This window comes from Protopterus annectens, chromosome 2.part2 (genome assembly GCF_019279795.1).
Source record: "Protopterus annectens isolate FY-2018-M chromosome 2.part2, PAN1.0, whole genome shotgun sequence".
Taxonomy (NCBI): domain Eukaryota; kingdom Metazoa; phylum Chordata; order Ceratodontiformes; family Protopteridae; genus Protopterus; species Protopterus annectens.
Window position 1 is genome coordinate 1,151,657,165 of NC_056730.1, and position 27,317 is coordinate 1,151,684,481.

Genomic DNA, 27,317 nt, shown 5'->3' on the forward strand with positions numbered 1-27,317 from the left:
GTTTATGCCACACACACACACACACACCAGTGCTTGAGTTTATGCCACACACACACACCAGTGCTTGAGTTTATGCCACACACACACACACCAGTGCTTGAGTTTATGCCACACACACACACACCAGTGCTTGAGTTTATGCCACACACACACACCAGTGCTTGAGTTTATGCCACACACACACACACACACACACACACCAGTGCTTGAGTTTATGCCACACACACACACACCAGTGCTTGAGTTTATGCCACACACACACACACCAGTGCTTGAGTTTATGCCACACACACACACACCAGTGCTTGAGTTTATGCCACACACACACACACCAGTGCTTGAGTTTATGCCACACACACACACACCAGTGCTTGAGTTTATGCCACACACACACACACACCAGTGCTTGAGTTTATGCCACACACACACACACCAGTGCTTGAGTTTATGCCACACACACACACACACCAGTGCTTGAGTTTATGCCACACACACACACACCAGTGCTTGAGTTTATGCCACACACACACACACACCAGTGCTTGAGTTTATGCCACACACACACACACACCAGTGCTTGAGTTTATGCCACACACACACACACCAGTGCTTGAGTTTATGCCACACACACACACACACACACCAGTGCTTGAGTTTATGCCACACACACACCAGTGCTTGAGTTTATGCCACACACACACACACACCAGTGCTTGAGTTTATGCCACACACACACACACACCAGTGCTTGAGTTTATGCCACACACACACACACCAGTGCTTGAGTTTATGCCACACACACACACACCAGTGCTTGAGTTTATGCCACACACACACACACCAGTGCTTGAGTTTATGCCACACACACACACCAGTGCTTGAGTTTATGCCACACACACACACCAGTGCTTGAGTTTATGCCACACACACACACACCAGTGCTTGAGTTTATGACACACACACACACCAGTGCTTGAGTTTATGCCACACACACACACACACACCAGTGCTTGAGTTTATGCCACACACACACACACACACCAGTGCTTGAGTTTATGCCACACACACACACACACACACACACACACACACACGTGCTTGAGTTTATGCCACACACACACACCAGTGCTTGAGTTTATGCCACACACACACACACCAGTGCTTGAGTTTATGCCACACACACACACCAGTGCTTGAGTTTATGCCACACACACACACACACACCAGTGCTTGAGTTTATGCCACACACACACACACACCAGTGCTTGAGTTTATGCCACACACACACACACACACACCAGTGCTTGAGTTTATGCCACACACACACACACACACACACACACCAGTGCTTGAGTTTATGCCACACACACACACACCAGTGCTTGAGTTTATGCCACACACACACACACACACCAGTGCTTGAGTTTATGCCACACACACACACACACACCAGTGCTTGAGTTTATGCCACACACACACACACACACACACCAGTGCTTGAGTTTATGCCACACACACACACACACCAGTGCTTGAGTTTATGCCACACACACACACACACACACACACACACACACACACCAGTGCTTGAGTTTATGCCACACACACACACACACACACACACACACACACACCAGTGCTTGAGTTTATGCCACACACACACACACCAGTGCTTGAGTTTATGCCACACACACACACACACACACACCAGTGCTTTAGTTTATGCCACACACACACACACACACACACCAGTGCTTTAGTTTATGCCACACACACACACACACACACACCAGTGCTTTAGTTTATGCCACACACACACACCAGTGCTTTAGTTTATGCCACACACACACACACACACACACACCAGTGCTTTAGTTTATGCCACACACACACACCAGTGCTTTAGTTTATGCCACACACACACCAGTGCTTTAGTTTATGCCACACACACACCAGTGCTTTAGTTTATGCCACACACACACACCAGTGCTTTAGTTTATGCCACACACACACACACACACAACCAGTGCTTTAGTTTATGCCACACACACACACACAGTGCTTTAGTTTATGCCACACACACACACACACCAGTGCTTTAGTTTATGCCACACACACACACACACACACACACCAGTGCTTTAGTTTATGCCACACACACACACACACACACACACCAGTGCTTTAGTTTATGCTACACACACACACACACACACACACACACACCAGTGCTTTAGTTTATGCCACACACACACACACACACACACACACACCAGTGCTTTAGTTTATGCCACACACACACACACACACACACCAGTGCTTTAGTTTATGTCACACACACACACCAGTGCTTTAGTTTATGTCACACAAACACACCAGCGCTTTAGTTTATGCCACACACACACACACCAGCGCTTTAGTTTATGCCACACACACACACACCAGTGCTTTAGTTTATGCCACACACACACACACCAGTGCTTTAGTTTATGCCACACACACACACACCAGTGCTTTAGTTTATGCCACACACACACACACCAGTGCTTTAGTTTATGCCACACACACACACACACCAGTGCTTTAGTTTATGCCACACACACACACACACACCAGTGCTTTAGTTTATGCCACACACACACACACACACCAGTGCTTTAGTTTATGCCACACACACACACACACACCAGTGCTTTAGTTTATGCCACACACACACACACACACCAGTGCTTTAGTTTATGCCACACACACACACACACACCAGTGCTTTAGTTTATGCCACACACACACACACACACCAGTGCTTTAGTTTATGCCACACACACACACACACACCAGTGCTTTAGTTTATGCCACACACACACACACACACCAGTGCTTTAGTTTATGCCACACACACACACACACACACCAGTGCTTTAGTTTATGCCACACACACACACACACACACCAGTGCTTTAGTTTATGCCACACACACACACACACACCAGTGCTTTAGTTTATGCCACACACACACACACACACCAGTGCTTTAGTTTATGCCACACACACACACACACACACACACACCAGTGCTTTAGTTTATGCCGCACACACACACACCAGTGCTTTAGTTTATGCCGCACACACACACACACCAGTGCTTTAGTTTATGCCACACACACACACACACACCAGTGCTTTAGTTTATGCCACACACACACACACACACCAGTGCTTTAGTTTATGCCACACACACACACACACACCAGTGCTTTAGTTTATGCCACACACACACACACCAGTGCTTTAGTTTATGCCGCACACACACACACCAGTGCTTTAGTTTATGCCGCACACACACACACACACACCAGTGCTTTAGTTTATGCCACACACACACACACCAGTGCTTTAGTTTATGCCACACACACACACACCAGTGCTTTAGTTTATGCCACACACACACACACCAGTGCTTTAGTTTATGCCACACACACACACACACACACCAGTGCTTTAGTTTATGCCACACACACACACACACACACCAGTGCTTTAGTTTATGCCACACACACACCAGTGCTTTAGTTTATGCCACACACACACACACACACCAGTGCTTTAGTTTATGCCACACACACACACACACCAGTGCTTTAGTTTATGCCACACACACACACACACCAGTGCTTTAGTTTATGCCACACACACACACACACACACACACACACACACACACACACACACACACACACACACACACACACACACCAGTGCTTTAGTTTATGCCACACACACACACACACACACACCAGTGCTTTAGTTTATGCCACACACACACACACACACCAGTGCTTTAGTTTATGCCACACACACACACACACACACCAGTGCTTTAGTTTATGCCACACACACACCAGTGCTTTAGTTTATGCCACACACACACCAGTGCTTTAGTTTATGCCACACACACACACACACACACACACACCAGTGCTTTAGTTTATGCCACACACACACACACACACACACACCAGTGCTTTAGTTTATGCCACACACACACACACACACCAGTGCTTTAGTTTATGCCACACACACACACACACACCAGTGCTTTAGTTTATGCCACACACACACACACACACACACACACACACCAGTGCTTTAGTTTATGCCACACACACACACACACCAGTGCTTTAGTTTATGCCACACACACACACACACACCAGTGCTTTAGTTTATGCCACACACACACACACCAGTGCTTTAGTTTATGCCACACACACACACACACACACACACACACACACCAGTGCTTTAGTTTATGCCACACACACACACACACACACACACACCAGTGCTTTAGTTTATGCCACACACACACACACACACACACACACACACACACACCAGTGCTTTAGTTTATGCCACACACACACACACACACACCAGTGCTTTGGTTTATGCCACAGACACACACACCAGTGCTTTAGTTTATGCCACACACACACACACACACACACACACACACACACCAGTGCTTTGGTTTATGCCACACACACACACACCAGTGCTTTAGTTTATGCCACACACACCAGTGCTTTAGTTTATGCCACACACACACACACACACCAGTGCTTTAGTTTATGCCACACACACACACACACACACACACACACACACACACACACACACACACACACACACACACACACACACACACACCAGTGCTTTAGTTTATGCCACACACACACACACACACCAGTGCTTTAGTTTATGCCACACACACACACACACACCAGTGCTTTAGTTTATGCCACACACACACACACCAGTGCTTTAGTTTATGCCACACACACACACACACCAGTGCTTTAGTTTATGCCACACACACACACACCAGTGCTTTAGTTTATGCCACACACACACACACACACACACACACACACACACACACACACACCAGTGCTTTAGTTTATGCAGTCTTGAAATCTTTTCAAAAAAGACAACGACCCGGAACGCACACACCAGGCCAAGCAGATTTCTTAAGAAAATAATGAGCAGGCAAAGATCAGCTGCATCTGTTATTCACTGTCTGCAAAGAATTCTAACTACGGTTTTGTCTAGCGTCAACTCCAAAAAAGGAACTTCACACAATGCAATACAAAAAAATAAAAATAAAAATTTAACCTAACCTTAAATTAACTGCAAGTCAAAAATCAAATGCAAACAGATTACCAGCAATAGTCTTAAAGAGAAGAGCAAGTAAAAAAAAAGCACTACACCTAGGTTTCGTGGAGTGAACCTCATTTGTGTCAGTCTGCCCTATACTACAACTAAATGTAAGCTACCTCCAGCTAACGTAGGTAAATAGCAGGCATTTCCAAAGAAGTGACAGACCTCCCACACACACACACATACCGATGTGAGAACTGCATTAAATTATCCTTGGTGTATCACATACAGGCAGCAACCAATACTCGAAAGGATTCCCAAGTCTGCTACTTCCAATGCCTTGAATGGTTAGTAGCTCTTAAAATGCAGAATTAAAATGTAATTTACTAGTTCAATAATTTTGTGCCCCCCTTTTTTCTATTTTGTATTTAGAAAGTGAACTGGTACAAGGAAAGTAATAATACACTTAAAAGTATACTACATAGCCATGTGACAATGAAGTGAAATTTATTAGAACGTGCACATTAATGATGCTATACTGTTACAATGCATTATTAATAAGTTACCTGCCCATATTATACAAACTTGCAGTGCTGCAAGATGTTAGTGTTCTCTAACCGGGCATCATTTTTGTTGCCCTAAGATGGTACGCAGTCCTACAAATTTTGGAATGTAACCATTAGTGAAGCGTACATAGTTTGGTGAAAGATTTTGGACATGCATAAAGTTGGTTTATTAGGATGATTAAAATTAAATACACAGTGTGTATGCATGTGCATCTGTATGTGCGTACAGAGATGCATGCAAATCCATGTCATTACATATGCGACTTAGACTGCATAAGTTTCTAGATGTATTCAATGTACTGCATTCCCACACCAGACGTGCATTCATCTAGAAAAATATGCAATGTACTGCATCCCACACCAGACAAGTGCATTTAAAACAGGTCAAAATTAACAAATATCAGTAATGTTTTTAATGCCAAGGGCACATAACCATATATAGTTGAATATATACATGTTATCAATGGTCACTTTAAAAATTTCTCCAAATGTTTTGGGTTTCTAATACCATGATGGTAATGATTCCCAAGTCAAAGTAGAATTAAAGTTCATGAAATTAGTATTGTTTCAGCTAGAAGTGCTCTTCGCAGCACATGCATCTGTAATTCACAGAGTTGCTTGCATCTGCAACATATCTAAGTATGATTGCATCTGCAACATATCCAAGTATTTTGCAAATCCCTTTGCATCTGCAACATATCCAAGTATGATTGCAAATCCCATTGCTCCTACCACTTGAGCTGTCCAGGTATCTCATCCACACAACCCTTGTTTCTGCCTGCAAATCCTGACATACAGAGATGTAAGTAATACAATAATCATTGTGTGCAGCAATTTACTTTGTCTTTTCATGAACTACTATATTAAGCTTTTTTGCAACCATTTTTTTGAACTGTTGGTGATGAACGATGCAATGCGATTTCTAAGGATGTTTTGTGGCTCATGTTTCCAGGGCTTTTCAGCTACTTCAATATTATAGTGGAACAGTCCTGTCACATTATTATGCCTTTCTCCTTCTGCCATTAGTACATCACATCCAGTAACAAGATGTGCAACTTTTCCAATTCTGTTTTGCAAACTTGCACATTTGTCCGTTTCTCCCACATGCTCAATGGAGTTTATAAGCCATAGTCCACTATCTTGGGCCACCAATATTACATCTTTTGGCTCAAATTCATCTCTCCTTAACCATTCATGTTCCATGTCGATCCCTATACTTGCAACTATATTTATGCAAGTTCCACATTTTTTGACCCATCACCTTTTTGTTACATTAAGAAAGATGTCACGATTCCTTTGTGAACTTGAAAATACCCATGCAGTCTGCAGCTGTAAGGATCAACAAAGTCAATGGGAGCCTCTTACCATGCATCTGTGTACCAGATATGCACCACCCTCTGGAAGGTTGTCACAAAACAGACTTTGGGGGGGGGGGGGGGGGGCAGGCTTAAACATAGTAAAATGTGTTGATGCTTAAGAAAAAGTATACCCTGACTTTTTAAAAGTCACAGAAATCTGATCGTATGAACAGCCAACATTTAAAAGCTTTGCATTTCAATATTGCCTTTAAACCCCTTAGTGATCCAATTGCTTTGTTTTGCTAGAGTGTCATTTCTCTTCCCCTCTGCAAAAAAAAGCTGCTGTAAAAAAAAGACAAAGTTGTTGTACTGCTGACACATCTAAGCCCGACAGCATACCTGACAGGTAACCTACAGATTCATCTGTGCTTAGGTCATGCAGGCAGAGGCAGATTGGTCTTTCCCTTCTCCTTTGATTCCAAGGCAAGGGAATGAAACAAGCAGGTTTCTGGTACACACAAAATGCTGTACCCATAGAGTAGGGAGAAAAGCAACCGAAAGACAGTTACTGTTTTCCTTTAAAGGCAGACATGCAGCAACACTTCTTGACATGCGAGGGGATTCACTAGCTAGAGAGACCACTCCCTATTTAGTTTTATTATCCAAAGTAAAACTTAAGGTTGCTTCTGGCAATACCATGGGGTGTCTAGCAAGATGACAAATGGTGCACTGCATTCTGCAACAGTCAAACAGGGCAACAGTAACTTCCTTGGTTTTTAAGGAAATGTTCTTTGTGCTAGAGATCTATAAGATTGGCAAACTACAAAAGGGGGAGGGGGCACTCCAGGTAGCAAAACGTAAACACTAGGTGTATTAACAGTATGCTAATGAATAGAAATCCAAGTTGTCTACCAGCAGCCCAGAATCTGTCAGCTAACTCATTACAACTGTAAAGACAGTGACTAATTTCAGTTAGTGCTTCGGATGCAGCAGGATTTTTCTGCTGCACTTCCATGCCAGGGGTAGGACAGTGGGAGTGGCCACATTTACACTCCACTAAAACGTCCACCAATTAAAACCAGGACCTCCACTAAAACGTCCACCAATTAAAACCAGGACCACCTACAGGCATGTTTTGGCAACTTTGAGCAGTACACCTACCAGAAGGTTATGGGACTGAACTGACTGCTCCATGGTCCTTCCACAATGCATCTGACCAGAGCTCCACTTAAAGCCTTCAAGGACAATTCACAGAACAGCAGGCCTATGAAAAATGATAAAACACTTGCCAAACTTAGTTTTGAGCTCTAGCTATGAAGAGTGATCATGTCTTGAGGCAAGCCTATCACACTGTTCAGATTCAGAAGACCAAGAAATACTAGCCACTGAAACTAGAGATTATAAGCTATACTAAGAGTGTATCTAGAATAAAGTCTGCATTTTGCTTCTGTGCTCCTGCAAACATAAATGACAGGACAGGACAGCAGCAAAGACTGCCTCGGAAGGCAGCATGGTCAGAGTATGCATGACAAATAACTGAACAAAACCTAGAGCAAGAAACCATACCACATTATACTAGAAATAGGGAACATTTGGGAATATAGTTGTAGTAACCCCACCCCATGTAGCACATTCTGTGGGAAGGTTATCAGCCATCGCTGTAAAGCTCAGTGTGAGGAGGGGGAACGTGGAAATGAAGTTTGATAAGCCTGAAAAATGTAGGAAAATATGTGGGGGAGCTAACGCATGACAGATTCCTTGGTCTAGGAATCCAATTAAGTCCAAGGCACACAGTGTCAGAAAGCATTTGAGGTACAAATGGAGTTAGGATACCAAGAAAATAAACTGGACCATTTAAAGACATTCAGCACACAAATAGGACAAAGCAGCCTCAGTCTGTAAGGGGAGAAGCAGTGGAAGAGTACAGTTGTGTATACTTTCCATAAAAAAGTATATTCACTGTTGCAGTCCTAACAAATGGGTTACCCGGCCTCCGGTAGCCCTCAATCGGCCCGAATACCAAAAGGTAAGTGGATATTACATTGGCTGCTGGTTGTCTAGGACGTCAAGTGTCCTTGGTACAAAAGGGAGCAGCAGATGTCAAAATATAAGTTATCCTTGGTAAAGTAACCAAATAAAGCCTGCACCTTAGGAAAGGAGAGCAGGAGAATACCAAAATAGGGGGGGGGGGGGGGGGAGACCAGGACTGCAACAGTGAACACACTCAAACATCAACATTTATGGTAAGTACACAACTGTATTATGTTCATTGTGTTTCACTGTTGCAGTTCAAAGCCCAGAGAAGAGGGAGGAGGTACCAACTCTTCAAGGACTGGAGAGAATGCCCTGCAGAACAGCAGTGGCAAACCCTGCCCGGGATCCACAAAACAAAGGCAAATTACAATGCTTTGTGAAAGTATTACAGAAGACCATGTGGCAGCCTCTAAAATGTCTTTATTAGGGGCACCCCTTCTGCAGAAGTGGAGGCTGCTTTTGTGGAGTGGGTCATCACTCCTTGAGGAGGAACCTTACCAAGAAAGGAACAAACAGAAAGATAGTGTGCAATCCATTTAGAAATGGTTTGCTTCAGCCCAAGCCTGCAGTTCTGAAACTCGCCTTGCTGAAGATATAACCAAGAGGAATGCAGTTTTCCAAGACAGAAACTTTAAAAGTTTGCCGTGGCAGCTGGCTCAAAAGGAGGAAGCGCAAGTTTCTCAAACACAAAATGAAAAGGTCCCAGGCCGAAGAAGCCTCCCAGGAGGGTGCCTACAAGTTGCTAGCACTTCCGAGAAACATTTTCATCAGGGGGGTGAGAGAAAATGGGCTGTTCAAAAGAACAGCAAGCAAAAATAGCCGAAGCAGGGATCTTGACAGAAAGAAAAGTCCAACTTGAAGCAAGCAATCCAGCCAATATTCCAGGATCAGAGGAAGATTAGGCTGAGAAGTTGGTCCCCCTTTAGCCTGCATCCAATGAGAGAATCTCTCATTTGCCAGCGTAGGACTTCCTAGTGCTAGGCCTACTGGCCTCACGAAGTACACCAACCACCTGCTGGGAAAGGGAAGACCATACAATGAGCTATGCTGCCAATCTGAAGATAAGGATGCAGAAAGTTTTAGAGGAAGATACCACGGAGGAAATGGGACCGACTGCAAAGCAGACGATACCAATGCTGCCTGGGCCAGTCTGGAGCTACGAGACTGGTCCGTGGTCTTTCATCCCTGATCTTCAACAATAATCTGAGAAGGAGAGGAAGAGGGAAGGCATAAATTGAAATTAGCATCCACTTTACAGGCTTTGCTGTGTGATGTCTGGTGCAAAAAAGTGGCAGAAGGTGGTTGTCTGGGGAGGAGAAAAGATCCACCTGCAGAGTGCTCCAACTGAATGATGCTGAAAAAAAAATAAATAAATAAAATAAATAAAAAAATAAAACAAAAAGAACACACGTCCTGTTCAGCTGCCACTCGTGAGGATCCAGGGTTTGACTGCTCAACTGGTCTGCCAAACAGTCTCCCTGGAAGAAACTCCACTAGACGATGTAGGCCCAATGATGCTGCAGTGGACCACAGAATCATGCTCTTCTGCCCAGGGGGATAAGAATGAGTCCCTCCCAGTTTGTTGATTTACCACATGACTGTTGTGTTCTGTTCTCTCCAGCAGAGTTCCAGGAGAAAGAAGATGCTTGAAAGCCAGTAAGGCCTGGTGTACTGCAATAATTCCTTCAGGTTTATGTGCTAGTGCATCTGCTGGACATTCCCACGTCCCTGTATACACCTGCCATCCAGGTGAGCTCCCCAGACAGTCATAGGTGTAGTCTGTGGTCAGGACTTTACTTGCAGGAGGTGGACGGAAAGACATGCTCCTGTTTTGCAAAAGGCTGTCACCCACCATAGAAACTCTGCAGACAAGGAAGCAGAGGAATAATCACATGAGATCTGGGCGGCTATGCTCAAACTCGCTCCCAGGAATGTTCTTTGGTTGGTACCATTTTCAACTTTTGCTCATTGGATAGTGTAAACCCAGGGAAGACAGGAGTCTACGAATTCCAAATCCTTTAACAGCTGCTCCAGACTTTGCTTGAATCAGAGTTGTCCAAGGACAAATCTGGATGTTCTTCTGCCTGCAAAAGGCAATGACTGGAGCCAGGCACTTACTCTTTGAGCAGTATATAAGCCAAAGGGCAGCAGAGAGAATTGATGTTGCTTGCCCACTCTAAAGCAAAGAAACTGCCTGCAGCGTTCCCTGATCACTGTCAGCCAAGTGTCTTGTCCAACATTGGTAACAACCGATCAAGATTGAGCATTTTGAACTTTGGAATCACCAAGAATAGATCTTTGATACGCCACCAGGTGCCCTCTTTCGGCACAAGGAAAAGTCTGGAAGAGAAGTCTTGGCCTAGATGGAATAGAGAAAATTGCTTTTCTACTTCTGCCTTTTGACTGCAAGGAATGTCCGGGAATCCTGTGTGCGTGGGAAAGGTGTGGAAAGAGAATTTGTGTCCCAGGGATACAGTTCCGAGTACTCATTTGTCATCTGTGATGGTGGCCCAAACCTTTGAATAACTGCCAACCTTCCCCCTAAAGGACACTCCGGGCAAGCAGGAACAGGCAGAAGTTGGATGAAGTCATTGAGAATGCTTGGTTTGAGATGCGGGCTTAGAACTTCTGACTTACGTGGAAGCATGCCATTGTAGTTCTTGGGTAGCCCCCTGATCCCTAGCAGATTTGTAACCTCTGTTCCTAGAATGATTGTCTGCTGTATCGGGAAACATCCACCTCTTAGAAGGTTAGTTCCTACTAAAACAAGGAGGTTGAAACTTGCAGAAAGTCCTTAACCGTTTGCCTGGACTTGGCTTTATCCTCCCATCTTCTTGAGCACCTCCCCCACCTTACTGCCAAAAAAAGTGGGCTTGTGTGAAGGTACATCTAAAGTTTTGCCTTGACAGGCTCTGGAAGGGGCTGTTCCCAGAGCCAAGCATGCCTCCTGATAACATCCTTTGCTGCAGCCCTGCATGAAGCTTCAAGAGCGTCAAAACCAGTGTAAAGAATGCTCATTGACAAGACTGGCAGAATACAGCAAATCCTGCATTACTTTATTCTCTGCCAAGAGGGATACAGTTTGACTTAATAGCCTCCAAAGTATGTTGCTGACACTTTAGCATATGAAAGACAATTGATAGACCTAATAGCAAGAGGGGCAGAAGTCTAAACCTTCTTTCCCCACTCGTCTAGATATTTATCAGAAGGAACATGATTACTGGTACAGTAGCCTTAACCGCTTCAGGCTCCTGAGAAATAACTTCTGGGTCAGCCAGAGAATTACGGTAAAGGAACAAATGATAATCAGGAACTCTATAGTATCGGTCAAGTTTCCTGGGAGCAGGAGGAAGGGTTTGGAGTCTAGGAATTTTCCAGAAAAAAATCATCCACCTGGGAGCAGGAGGAAGAGTTTGGAGTCTAGGAATTTTCCAGAAAAAAAATCATCCACCACCTCAAACACAGGAGGAATAGCCAGAGGCTTGTGTTGAGGCAAATCCAATAATTTTCTGATACTTTGAGTATTCTTGACCTTCCCATTTAAAATGCTCCGAGAGTATTCAAAGTATCACCAAGAGAAATCTTCTGAAGGAGAAGCATAAAGAATGGATTCATCTGCATCAGAATCCTCAAAAGCAGAAGAAACTTGATAAGCTACCTCTTCAAAATCAGCAGAAATGCTAGAAGTCTGAGCCAGAAAAGGATAAAGCTCCTGAAGAGGAACCCCTGCTTCTTTGCAGGAGGAGGCAGAGAGCCCCTAATAAGAGGCTGAAGGTCATTAACCATTTTAACCATCTGGGATTGAGGAAACGAGGAGCAGCAGGAGCCGGTTTCTTCAAAAGGCTTGCGACTAGAGGATTTACCCGACAGTCAGAAGGACTCAGGAGGCTTGGCTACAGAGGTTATGTGCCTGCTGTCGGCATAAACAGAGGCCTCAAAACTGGAGCCTGCTTTTCCACAGACTGAAGGTCAGAAGGCAAAATGGAAGGTCAGAAGGCAAAATGGAAGCCGGAGGCACGGAGGCCTCAAACTGTCTCACCAGAGGCCTGCAAAGGTAAATCCGTGGACTTCAGGGGCTGCAAAAGCACCTCACTTACTACTGCCAGATTGATGACCAAACTAATGTCATCGGAAGATTTAACCCTTAGAAGCCTGTGTCTGCCCTTACACTTCTCAGGAACATCCAAAGCCTGAAGACCAGCGGATGCCATACTGACGAACAAATTGCTTAACTAAAAAGTTTAATCAGACTATGGATAGTATGCGGATTAAAGGAAGCACAATTAGGATGTCGTGGCAAGGCCTAGACAAATACAGTAAGAATGAAAATCTCTATGGGAAATTCCCCAGGAAAGACAATCAACTGTTTCTGACATTCGTTAGGCAAGAAAAAGAGGATCCCCAACAGGGTACTTGGCTGTAGATGACTTCAACTTCCATAGCCGGAAAATAAAAGCAAACTGCCGACCGGCACTCGTGCAAAAAAGCTTCTGTTTCAGGCTCTGTGGCAAAGACAGAGGAAGTGAAGTCTGCTGCCTCCTTTTGTACCAAGGATGCAGACGTCCTATACAACCGATGGCAGCTAACGTCATATCCCCTTACCACACTGTCAAGGGTCTGTGTGGCTTATGTCTTAAGGGTCTGTGGTAACCTACAAATTTGCATTTTAAAAATGCTACAAGTTAATTCAATTTATACCGTCACCAAGTGTAAGTTTAACAGAAATTGGGGGGGGGGGGGGGGATTACATTCCTTCAAGGAAGGAAGCAGCTTTGAAGGTTTCAGTTTACTAAGAAGCTAGGACAAAAAAAGTTGGCCATTTCTTTAGAAGAGCAAAATATGGATCGCGTGTTACTGAAAGTGCCAATATGGACACTTGTACATAACCAGTTTGTGGTCTAGCCTCACTCACTTTGCATGCAATATTTAAATGCATGCACTTCTGAATTTGAACAGAGTAACAGGGTACTTAGTTGTGCTGTTCTGGTACCATGCCATGGTACAGCATACAGAACTCACCTTATGGTAACCTCGACTGTGTACAGTTCTCCATGACATCCAGTAGCTATCAAGTTCAGGATCTAATCCAGGGGCAGCACATGCAGCAGCTGCACAAAGCAGTAAGCAAAGTGACTTCATGGTTCAGGTTACCTGCAGGGAAACAAAGGGGTGCAACTTGCCATTATACTGTAAACATTCAATTAACTACTAGCTTTACAATTAAGTATGCTGCTAATGTCCTAAAGCAAAACATGCATAGCTCAAAAAATGAAGGACTGTCAAAACACATTGTACAACCAAAACAGATGCTCAAGGATCACTACTACAAAAAAAATTATCCAAACCAGATCGCCAATGCAAAAAGAAATTACCGAAACCAGATTCCAAAACGTCTGAAGTAAATCCAACAAATGATCCAAGCTTCCAAACTATGGGGCTGTTATGGCTGACAAATCTCTTCCTAAAAAGCTTAGCCACTACCAGGATCTGCACCACTATGTTTGGTTTACTTGCATCTTCTTCTAACATACTCTTTTACATAATTCAGAAGCCAAATACTAGATTCTGAAGACACAAAAAATAAATAAAAAGTCTTCGATGTCCTCATCCAGATGAGGTGTTGTGCCAGATTGGTCAGTTAAGACCTTTCAATGGAGGAAAGTGCTACTTCATTTCACCCCACCCTCAAACACTACTGGCTAAAAACAATGGTATGAAAAAGTCTTCACTGGAAAACTGACCCTCCCAAAGCTGTGATGTGGGACAGTATGGTACAGCTCAGCTCTAGCTGGTGCTCTCTGCCCTAGTAACCAACCAAAATTGTTAAGTGTGAAGACCACACCTAAGGTGGCAAATTCATGCCTTCACCAAGAAATATAACCAGAATGCGTGCCATTTATGTAGATTAATGCACAGGACGTAACCATGCATTGATGATGTGTTGCTCCATTCAGAACTATGGAGAATACTATGAGAATTCAGTCTGCACTGAAATTTGGTTAGTAATGTGGGCTGGCTCTACATTACTGTCCATTCAAAGGAGTGTTAAAGGGTGCAATCACCACTTATGGCATGCAATTTAACAGGATGCATGCCGTGAAAGCATTTTTACTGGACCCATTAATTCACATTTAAACTTGCATTTTTGAGAACCTTTGACAGTTACTAGACCAACAATTTGTTCTAGGTGTCACCAAATACACCCTAACTCTTCTACAGTTGGAGTGGAGCACATATAGGTTCATAGGTTCATACTAGGCTATCTGCCCAAGGGCATTTATAAGCCTAGCCCATAGTTATGTGGCTTTCGTCACCCCTTTAGTTTGAATAAAAACTATGCCTATCATTTTGCTGTGCCTCTGTCAAGCAGTGACACTGAAGTAATCCCTGGGGTATATCTGCAATCTCCCATCCATTGGTCAAGATTCCTCTTGAACAAGGCCAGAGAGGTGCTCTGCCTCACATGTACCGGGATTTTGTTCCACAGCATAGGGAGTCTCTGGGTGATGAATCTGTCCCTCCAGCACGTTCTATTTATAACCGTGTCAAGGTTTAAGTCTCCCGCCCTTGTGGTTCTGAGGGATCTAGATTTTTTGAGGTGAAGCATATTCATCAAATCTGGGTTTGACATGGCCTTATATGTCAGGCACAGGTCACCTCTGAGCAAGCGGTATGAGACTGAATAGAGCTGGAGTTCTTTCAGTCGGGCAGCATAAGACATATTTTTGAGACCCTTTATCCTTTTGGTGAGGAACTTTTGGGGCCTTTCAAGCTGCAGCAGGTGTCTGGTCAGATACATTCCGAACGGGGCATTGTACACAATCATAGGTCTAATAAGTGATGAGTACAGGGGGACGATGACCTCCCTTGATGATCAGGTGGGTGATATAGAAGGTTTTCCTAATTACTTTAGCAACATGAGTGTCAAACGAAAGGCTACTGTCAACCTGGGTCCCCAGATCTCTGATGACTTTTTCTGTGCTCAGTGGATTGCCACCTATATGGTAGCTAGGGGTAACCTTGTTTTTCCCAAAGGGTATGACTATGCATTTTTTGGCGTTTAACTTCAGGCAATGGCTCTGGCACCAGTTATCCGTTTCTGTGAGGCCCTTCTGGAGGATATCTGTGTCAGATGTGTTTTCGACTATGGCGCCCAGTTTGCAGTCATCTGCAAACTTTGTCAGCCATAACCCTCCTGTGTTTGCTTGTACTTCAGAAAAGTAGATGCCGAACAAGAGTGGACCCAGGACTGAGCCCTGTGGGACACCACTTGTGACAGGCTTTGAGTCTGACATGGCTCCAGCAACTCTGACACTGTGGGTTCTGTCACTTAGCCAGTTTGCAACCCATCTTGTGATGTATGGGTTTACATTCAAGCTGAGGAGTTTTTCGATGATACCTGAGTGGGGTATTGTGTCGAAGGCCTTTGCCAGGTCGAGGTAGGCTGTATGGACTGCCTTTCCCTCATCAATGGCCTTGGTGACTGTCTCGAAAAAGTCAACCAAGTTTAAGAGGCAGGATCTGCCTTTGACAAAGCCAAACTGAGTTGGATCCAAAGTCTGCAAGTTCCCTATGTCTTTATTTAGGAGTTCCATTATGATCCTCTCCATGGCTTTGCAGATAAGGCTTGTCAAGCTAATGGGGTGGTAATTTCCAGGGTCTGTGGAGGTACCGCCCTTATGAAGTGGGACCACAGTCGCCGTGCTCCACTCCTTGGGTACGTATCCTGAGGTGAGGCTAAGATTAAACAGCTGTCCTAACTGTGGGTTTAATTCCTCATTGAGTTCATGAAGCACACAGCCGGGGACACCATCCGGTCCCATGGATGCTGTGTTTTTTGCCTTAGTGAGGGCAGTTCTCACCTGGGCGTTGGAGATGTTTGGGGGGCTACAATCCTCTGGAATAGATATCTCTCCTTTTGGGGAAGTTTGCACTGAACCTGTCAGCCAGTATGTTGGCAATGTGTGTAGGTTCAGTAATTTTCACATCATTTTGAACTAATTCTGAGCATATCTGGGAGTTTCCTCCTAGGTTTCTAACATAGCTAAAGAAGGCCTTATGATTCTCTTTAGAGTCCTTGGCGATTTTTCTCTCAAAATTTGCCTTGGATGATTTTATGAGAGCTCTTAGTTTTTACTTATAATGATCAAAGGTGTCTTACCTTTCAAGGATTTTGCTCTATCTTGTAGTAGCTTCCTCCTTTTGTTGTAGAGCTTGTTTATGGCTGGGGTCCACCAGACTGGACGCTTGCCTTTGGTACAGAGAGTCTTAGTTTTGTTTGGGATTGCCTGATCCATGCAGTCCTGTAGGTGCTGGTAGAAGGCATTTGTAAGTGATTCAGCGGTTTGAGTAATGTTTACCACTGGCTCAGGGGCCTTAAAGGAGACCACACTAGTTTTTAGAAGTGTGAAATCGGCTTTTGAGAAGTTTTTCACTGTGGTCTTTTTTGTTTCAGGTGGGGGTGGGATGAGGACCTCCAGCGAGATTAGTTTGTGATCTGATCTCACCAGTGAGGGGTATACTTCCGGTGTTGAACATTGTGCTCCCATGTTCGTGATGATGAGATCAAGTATGTTTTCTCCTCTTGTGGGGATGGGGACTAGTTGTTCCATGGCATTTGAGTTTATGAACTCCAGGAATCTTTGGGTTAGAGTGTTCGGGCTTGAGTAGTGTTCCCAGTCTATATTAGGGTAGTTGAAGTCACCTAGTATGATGGTGTTTGGAGATACATTTATCCCCTCCAATGTTTTCAGGAAGGCCATGTGAGGTTCCTGAGTTTGAGAGGGTGGCCTGTAACATGCTACAAATTGCAGAGCAGTCTTGCCTATGGTTAATTGCACCTGGATGGTCTCCGATGCATCATGCGTTGCCACCAACCTTGAGGTGTGGGTGTCCTTTATGAATATGGACACCCCCCTCCTTTCTTGGTGTTGTCCGGATTTTGGGGCCGGAACGCATGATATGAGGTGAAACCTGTTAGTGCTGGGGTGCTCTCAGGAGCCTTGAACCAGGTTTCTGTCACAGCACAGACATCGATGTTCTCCATATTGAGAAGGGCCTCGAGTGCGTGCATCTTGAGATTGAGACTTCTGGCATTGAGCAGCATTACCCTTAGTTTTTTTTCCTTTTTGGTGTTCTAGGGTGGTAGGTTTAGAATTTGAGCCTTGCCTAAAAAAGGCACTATGGGGGTGGCAAGAGCCTTTGCCAATATCCGGAAGCCCAGGGGTGACAGGTGCAAGCCGTCCCTTGCGAAGCAGCGTGGCTTGTCCAGCATGTCATCCCAGGCAGACAGACATTGGATCCCCTTTGAATGACACCAGAATTTAAGCCAATTATTAAAGCTGATCATATACTTTCTTTGATAAAGTGTTCCAGATCTAGACAGTCCACTCAATAGTTATTGTGGTTTTGAAAGTCTGGCTTTACAGAGAGCCACTACCTGCAGCAAGCAGTTGGATATCAAGCTACTAGAAATGCAAAGCCAACTACATTAGGGCACAAGCATGTACAAGACTAGACAATTAAGCAGTATAATAAAGTCTTACAAAACTACACAGCATTAACTTTTACAAAAAGTTTATCTTAAATGCCATACCTTGCTCACAATCACACAGAAAAGTGTCTTGACACAATTTTTTTTTTTTGCAGGAGACAACACTCATAGGCTAATGGCAGCATTAATAACTTCCTTACATGGGAGAACATTAAAATTATGGCCTACAAAATGTGTGAAATTCTGGATGTCATGCCAGAAAGTCCAAGTAAATTTACCAAGTGGTTCCATTAGCCACTACCACCCATTCCCATTATAAAAACAGTCATAAACGCTTAAGATACATTGCCAACTCCATAGTATGAACCAGGAGTGAACTCCAGACACTAGAAATGTGAGATCTTTCTCAAAGTGTCTAATACAGCAATTTAAACAGCAATAAAAAAAGCACATCTTGGTCAGTTTTTCTGGTCAACCAGGAGTTTTTGCCACTTCCCTGAATTTGTGGCAAAGTCTTTAGGATCTTCCCCATCCACATGAAGGAAGAAATGTTAAGCTACATAGACAATGCAGATGCAGTTGGCATTAGTTTCCCACTGCTTTCCCTGTGAGCAAGTTACACTGCCTGCTCTTCATATACATCTTAAGGCTCATGGCTGCCACACTGTGTGCAAGATTCCATGCCTCCAATGTAATTATGGTGTGGTTGCTTCTATAGAGAAAGACAGCACCAACCACACCCCACATATAGCCCAATGTTTAATTCAAAGGTCATAAGGTCCATCACAACTCACAAGGATAGCCTTAATGCAAATCAGCATAGCCAGAAAATTTGTGGTGGGAAGAAGCATTACACCAGAGAAGCATGACATAGAAGACTGGGTAGAGGTGAAGGTTGAAATTACCTTGGCAAATTCTGGAAAGGGGGTTAATGTTCCACCAGCCACCTGGGACCTGGTCAGCCCTCAAAGAAAGCAGAACACTGAAGAACTAGGTGAAGCCAAGACAAAGGTCTTGCACACTCATCGTAACCATACACAACCAATGCTACTTTGGTCTACACTTGCAGTTTACATGAAAGTTGGAGACTAAAATTCAGATTACACACATTCACACTTTACCACAGGGAAAAGTTTTGTGCTGGTGGAAAGGGGCTTTTGCTACTCTGTAGAAAACTAGCCTACACCAGAAGCGCACAGCCAGACTGTACCTAGTAGTACAAGGAGCAGATGAAGCTCCATGCATTACAAAGAACTGGGATTAGGTCTAAGAGCCTAACTTATTAGGTGTTAAGCATGGATGCCAAGATTTCACCTCTCAAACTTTCGTGAGAGGAAGCGCATCCATGTTTTCAACAAACAAGTTGGTTAGGACTGGCAACTGCTCATATTACAGATACAAGACCTGAGTGGTTCTGAAGTGGGGTCAGTTCAGACATTGGCTGAACCGAACCTACAAATTCCATAGTGCATACTCCCTTCAACTTGATACTCATTCTTAGTTTGTTCATATTAGATATCTATAATATAAATATATAGCGACAGCTATATTACAGAGACCTATATCTACATCTCATACACACACTAATATATATATATATATATATATATATATATATATATATATATAATAGCTATATCATTTATCAAAAAGTATAACAGCAAGCAAGACCACACTTAATACAAGGACAGTACTTTTAGAGAGAAGCCATAGTACACACAGTAACAGCAATTACTATATTGACAGAATAGAATGCAGCCTCACACCACTGCTACAGCCTAGTTATCACTGGTTCAATTCATTCCTCTTACATCATTCAATACTTTTAAACTGCAGTTCAAAGTACTAGGCTTGCCACCCTTGTGTGTCATTTTAAGCCTAGCCAATTTCCTTCAAAGGTGATAAGGAAACCTTGTACCATGTGCATCTGATGTAAGCGAAGCCATTATGCCATCACACACAACTGGCTTAGGAGGCCAATACGTTAATTCATATATTACAGACTATTCCCAACACAGCTTCTCCACACTACTAGTAACCCTGGCAAAGCAGACTTTTGATAAAAGGTACATTTATCAAGGACTTTACACATAAAGGCACAGAAACCCAACTCCCAAATTTGCTGTCAGAAACTTGTTTGCTATGACATCACTGCCTGCCACATTACTAGACTAATCACCGCCATTTGTGCTGCACTTTCACTCAACTGAAGGGGTGGAAGAAAAGGCACCTTTAAACAGCTTGCTTCTTTTCACAAAAGCATTAAGACAAGCAAGTATTCTGCCTTCAGCACTACTACACTTGGCATCACTTATTCAAAGTTAATCACGTTAATTCGATAAATGACAAAACTTCATGGGGGTATGGACAGCCTGAAGCAATCTGACACACAGATTTTAGAGTAATTGTTGCACAAGCTAATGAACATTCCACAGTGTCCCCAATCCTCCCTCCCCAATAAGGGTTTTATGGCAAGGAATTTGATTTACAGTATGCAGATTGCTGAAAAGCTTATAAGAATGTTAGTTGCACAAGAATGGACAATCTTAGTAATCCTACCAGAGCAGCACTTCATTGCAGACTAGAAAAAGCTTCCTTGTGATTTGTCCCGCCCTTTAGATCAAGCAATTTGCACTAATTAGGTGCTTGAAGACAAGGTAATTAAGGCCAAAAAAATATTTAAGCCAGAACATTCTTAAGAATATTTCATATTCAGTAAGCATTCTTGCATGTATGCAGAATTAACAGCAGATTCACAGGAATCTGGGGTCAATCAATATGCTTGCAAGGCAATCTGCAATGCAATCACCCTGAAGTAGCTACCCCCTCACAAACTTGTTTAATAGGAACTGATGTACAGAGATCAATCCAAACCCAAATATTTAGTCCCCATAGAAATTATTTCTGTAAATCTAACACAAATTTTAATCAGACAGATGGTAAATACTTAGCATGCACACAAGGCAAGCAACAATCTTGTCTAATTTGCCTTCATTGGCATCACTCTTAAATGGGGCCCTGTGATGAAAGTCCAGGTCAGGGTATGGGGCCCTGTGATGAAAGTCCAGGTCAGGGTCTAATTAGTAAAGACCAAACAGAAATCTGAAAAACTGGATATAGTCCAAACTGCTTTACTGTGAGAAGTTGGGAGGCAGAAATTTCAAACAGTCACTTTGTCTTTGGCCTAGCACTGTGTGGGGTCATTTACTGATGCTTGTGAACCTCTGCTATCTCTGGAACAAACAAAATATCTTGCTTTTTTCCCCACTTTTCTGAGATTTAAAAAAAGTTCAGTTACAGGCTTGCTGTTCTTGAACTGTTTGTAAGTTTCTTGGAGGCCATTTTTTGCTTGGGCTAAAGGGAAGTCTCTCTGTTGGATCAGTGGCAGTGAAAAACATTGAGCAGCCTGCCTGCCCCTGTGGGAGTGGTTACTGACTTGAAAACTGTAGTTTTATTGGCCATTTTGGGTCAATTCCTAACTCCATCTTCCTCTGTTAAAACCCTCTTTTGCTCGTTTTTGTGCATAGTGCAACAGCGGGCAGCGCCGCCTAATTGGGTTTAAACTATTCCTGGCTCCACAAAGTCTGCTCTTCATTTTCCCTTAGAACTGCTCTCTCTCTCTCTCAATTTAAAACACCATATTCTCATTCTAAGGCCCTTCACTGGTCCAATTAAGTAATCCTACAAGTTAGCACTATTAAACCATAAGCACTACTTACTCTTATACTCTCTACGATTACCCTGTCCTCTACGATTACCCTGTCCTCTACTGGTCAGCCTTAAATTCAGTTTCCCTATATTACTCTAGCATGTCCAAAGGTCAGTCAATGGTTTCCTCTCCAGTCCAGCTGGTGAATCTGGGAATTTTGAAGCAATGTTACAACTGTCTCATGTACACGGACAACCCTCTCCTCCTCCAAACAGGTTCAAATATATGTGAGAGATGCAACTATTTAGCCAAACTGGAGGCTGAGCTCTCATCTCAAAACTGGTGTAACCAGTCAGGAGGAGAAGGTAACCTCACACAACACAATTCCAGTATCACATTGTCCCACCACATCAGCGAACCAAACACAAATACACAAAAACACTTGGAGACTCTAAATAAAAATCTACCTAAGCAACAGAGACCTCCAAAGCAGACATCCAAGCAAACGCTACTTCAAAACACGCACAACACATAGCCCACAAAATCAGTGTGCCAAGCAGCTACAGCCCTTAAGGCTGAATAACACACCTGATACTCTTGTAATAGGTGACTATTGTCAGACACACAGACATCCTGCTCACCAGGCTGAATAAAGAGAAGGTCACGGTGAGCTGCCTGTCGGGTGCTAGGATCCGCCACATAACGCAAGCACTCAGGTCACTCCAAAGCAAATACAAATATGACTCTGTCATTGTACATGCTGGTGTGAATGACCTGAGACGTACCTCCCTGGACTACATAAAGAGAGACAGAGGAGCTCTCTGATAATGTAGCCCAGGCTGGTATGACCCTGACCTTGAGCAGCATCTTACCCTCACCTAGAATGATGCCACAGTACAAAGACAAAATGATCGATTTTAACAATTGGCTAAAATTTTAGTGTCATTCAAAGGAGATCCAGTGTCTCAGCCTGGGATGACATGCTCGACAAGCCACGTTGCTTCGCTAGGGACGGCTTGCACCTGTCACCACTGGGCTTTCGGATATTGGCAAAGGCTCTTGCCACCCCCATAGTGCCTTTTTTAGGCAAGGCTCAAAAGTCAAACCCACCCCCATAGACAGCACAAGGAACAAGAAACTAAGGGTAATGCTGCTTAACGCCTTAACCTCAAGATGCATGCACTCTAAGCTCTCCTCAGTATGGAGAACATAGATATCTGTGCAGTGACAGAAACCTGGCTCCAGAGAGCACCCCAGCACTACCAGGCTATACCTCATATCATGCTTTTCGGCCCCAAAACCCAGACCGAACCACAAAAGGAGGGGGAGTTTCCATATTTAATCAAGGATATCCACACCTCCAGGTTAGTGGCATTGCACGAAGTATCAGAGACCATCCATGTGCAACTAACAGTGGGCAATACTGCTTTTCAGTTTATAGCATCCTACAGACCACCCTCTCAAAGTCAGGAATCCCAAAACGTTGGAGAACATGAAGATCTCTCTGAACACCATTATATTGGGTGACTTCAACTACCCAAACATGGACTGGGAGCACTACTCAAGCCCCAGTACCTTAGCCCAAAGGTTCCTGGAAATTATAAACTCAAATGCTATGGAACAACGTCACCACTCCCACAAGAGGGGACAACATACTAAACCTGATCATTGCCAACATGGGGACTCTATGCTCCACACCAGAAGTATATCCCTCATTGGTAAAATCAGACCATAAATTAATTTCACTGGATGTCCACATCCCGACCCCACCCCCAGCCCAGAAAACCACAGTGAAAAACTTCTCAAAAGCGAACTTCAAAACTGAAGTGGAATCCTTCAAGGCACCAGGGCCAGTGGAAACTACAGCCCAAACTGCAGAATCCTATATAAAACGCATTCTACGGACATCTCCAGGAATGCATGGATCATGCTATCCCAAACAAAACCAAGACCCAATCATCCAAAGGCAGGCGTCCAGTCTGGTGGACCCCTGCCATAAATGAACTGTACAACAGAAGGAGGAAGCTACTACATGATAAGAGCAAAATCCCCAATAGGGAAGGCATCTCTGATCAGTACTAGCAAAAAATTACGATCCCTCATAAAATCCTCCAAGGCCAGCTTTGAGAGAAAAATTGCACAGGACACCAAAGACAATCATAAGGCTTTTTTCAGTTATGTTAGGAACCTGGGGTGCAACTCCCAGACTTGTTCTGAGTGGATTCTAAACGACAAAAAATACAGTGAACCCACAGACATCGCCAATATCCTGGCAGACAGGTTCAGTGCAAACTTCTCCACCCCCCCCCCCAAAAGAGCAAGTATCTATCCCGGCAGAGGGCTGCCTCCCAAACATCTCTGATGCTCAGGTGAAGGCTGCCCTCTCCAAAGCAAAAAACACTGCTTCCATGGGACCAGATGGCGTCCCAGGTTGCGTCCTACATGAACTCCATCCCAGGTTGCGTCCTACATGAACTCCCAAGGAGCTAATCCCTCAAATAAAACAGCTATACAATCTCAGCCTCACTACAGGGTATGTGCCCACAGAATGGCATACAGCAACAGTGGTCCCACTCCACAAAGGTGGAGCCTCTACGGACCCTGGAAACTATCGCCCCATAAGCCTGACTAGCTTAGTCTGCAAGGCTATGGAAAGGATCATGGAGCTCATAAACAAAGACATTGGGGACCTACAGACACTAGATCCTACCCAGTTCGGCTTTGTCAAGGGCAGATCCTGTCATTTGAACCTGGTTGACTTCTTCGAAACAGTCACCAAAGCCATAGAGGAAGGGAAGGTAGTCTCTATCTGGACCTTGCAAAGGCATTTGACACAATACCCCACTCGGGCATCATAGATAAGCTATCCAGCTTAAATATAAACCCCTATGTCACAAGATGGGTTGCAAACTGGCTCAGACAGAACCCATAGAGTGAGAGTTGCTGGAGCCATGTCAGACTCGAAAACCGGTCACAAGTGGCGTCCCACAGGGTTCTGTCCTGGGACCACTCTTGTTTGGTATATACTTTTCCGAGGTACAGGCAAACGTGGGAGGACTACGGCTCACCAAGTTTGCAGACGACTGAAAACTGGGCGCCATAATCGACTCTCCAGCTGACACAAACATCCATCAAAAAGGACAGATAACTGGTGCCAGCGCCATGGTTTAAAGCTAAATGCCAAAAAATGTATAGTCATACCCTTTGGCAAAAACAAACAATGTTCCCACAAATTACCACACAGGCAGAAACCCATTAAGTACAGAGAAAGTTATTAGCGACCTGGGGACCCAAGCTGATAGCAATCTCTCCTTTGAAAACCACATTGCCAAAGTGGTTAGAAAGACCTTCTACATAGCCCACCTCATCACGAAGGGTTTCACATCTAGATCAAGAGAGGTAATTGTGTCCCTTTATTCATCCCTCATCAGGCCCATCATAGAATACAATGCCCCTTTTGGGATGTACCTTACCCGACACCTGCAGCAATTAGAGAGACCCCAAAAATATCTCACCAAGAGGATCAAGGGTCTCAAACAGATGCCACATGCTGCTCGATTAAAAAAACTCCAGCTCTACTCAGTTGCATACCGCCTACTTCGAGGCGATCTATGCCCGACATACAAAGCTATGTCAAATCCAGAATTAATGGACATGCTCCACCTCAGTAAATCTAAATCCCTTAGAGCCACATGCTCGTGGGACTTAAACCTCAGCACAGAAATAAATAGAACTTGCTGGAGGGATAGGTTCATAACCCAGAGGCTCCCTTCGCTCTGGAACAGAATTCCAGTTCATGCGAGGCAGAGCACCTCACTGAATCTCTTCAAGAAGAATCTCAATAGGTGGATGGGGGATCGTAGGTTTGTCCCAGGGATTACTCCTGGGTCACTATTAGACAGAGGCACAGTAAACTAAGCCTTAAAAAGGGCACAGTATACTCAAATCAAGGGGTGGCGCAAGCCATACAGAATCGGGCTAGGCTTATAATTGCCCCAGGGCAGATAGCCTAGAATGAACCTATGAACTTAACCATCACCCCGAAGAGTCTACAGAATCACTTACACAGGGCACTTGTCATTTGTGCCTTTAGTCTGACATGACTGGACACCTCATTGAATAGTCAAGAGCCTTAAGTACATTTTCTTGGCTATACGAGATGAATGAAAAAGAAAATGTTTACTTCAGCAACAGAATGACAATGGAATCCTACCAGCACACTAAGACCAGTCAAAAAAGTAAATGTGGGCAAGCAGTTTGGCGAACTAACATTTTCAGTAACAGTAGATGTTCTTCAGATAGTATAGGACTGCTGTTCAGAGAAGGTGACAGTAACTCTAGGCTAGTAGTATTTTACAGGACATTGGTGTAAGAATCATCCGATATAGCCATGGTTATTGGAGAAACTTCTTATGAGGATCAGAACCCTGAAACTACCAGCAGTGCACAGAAGCTTTCAGCAAAAGCTAAATTTTTGGCTAAGAGGATAGACACTAAAAAACCAAAAATTAGTTGACACCATATACGGTCTCAACTGTTACAGGTCTTGCATTTCTAATAGGCAGTCAGCAGACATGGAATAAGACGAGGTAAAAACCTGAAAATACTCTAAAGGGTAAGGTTATGAGAACAACTATAAAGACATACAAACCAGTACGCCTCAGGGGAAATATATCTTGTATGACAACATAGTGCACACAAAGCAAGGGAGGGACTTAGACCACACCTACATAAAATTACACGACCAGGTTAAAACTGTACTCAAAAGGATGGGGAGAGAGAAACGGCAATAAGAAAATGTCAAAGTTTGCTACATAATGCAGTTTTAAATTAGAACATTACCCCACCAGATACATAGTAGCAAAGACCACCCAAACCCTCATTACGTTTATTCTGAAAAAAGTGCTTTGAATAAACGTGGGAAAACCATCCACAGAAAGATGATTATGCTAAACATTTCATTATTTCAATAAAAAGCCTTTTCTCCCTTATTTGAATTACTGCACAGCATTAAACCAAAGAAAGGTGGGTGGTGCACGGGTTATTTTCATGGACTACAAAATGGGAACTTGTGCATACTGCGTACATAATGCCCTTCTGACCAGCTTCTTAATCAC

General features: G+C 43.9%; 1 protein-coding gene across 2 annotated transcripts in view; it reads right to left on the reverse strand.

Moving 5' to 3' along the window:
• LOC122795917 (procathepsin L-like) overlaps positions 1 to 27,317 on the reverse strand; it is a 62,741-nt gene that overhangs the window by 29,841 nt on the left and 5,583 nt on the right. For both annotated transcript variants that reach the window (XM_044064396.1, XM_044064397.1), the window contains exon 2: positions 14,078 to 14,209. In XM_044064396.1, the coding sequence (XP_043920331.1) occupies positions 14,078 to 14,197 (120 nt within the window). In that variant the 5' untranslated portion in view covers positions 14,198 to 14,209. The remainder of the gene's footprint in view (positions 1 to 14,077; positions 14,210 to 27,317) is intronic.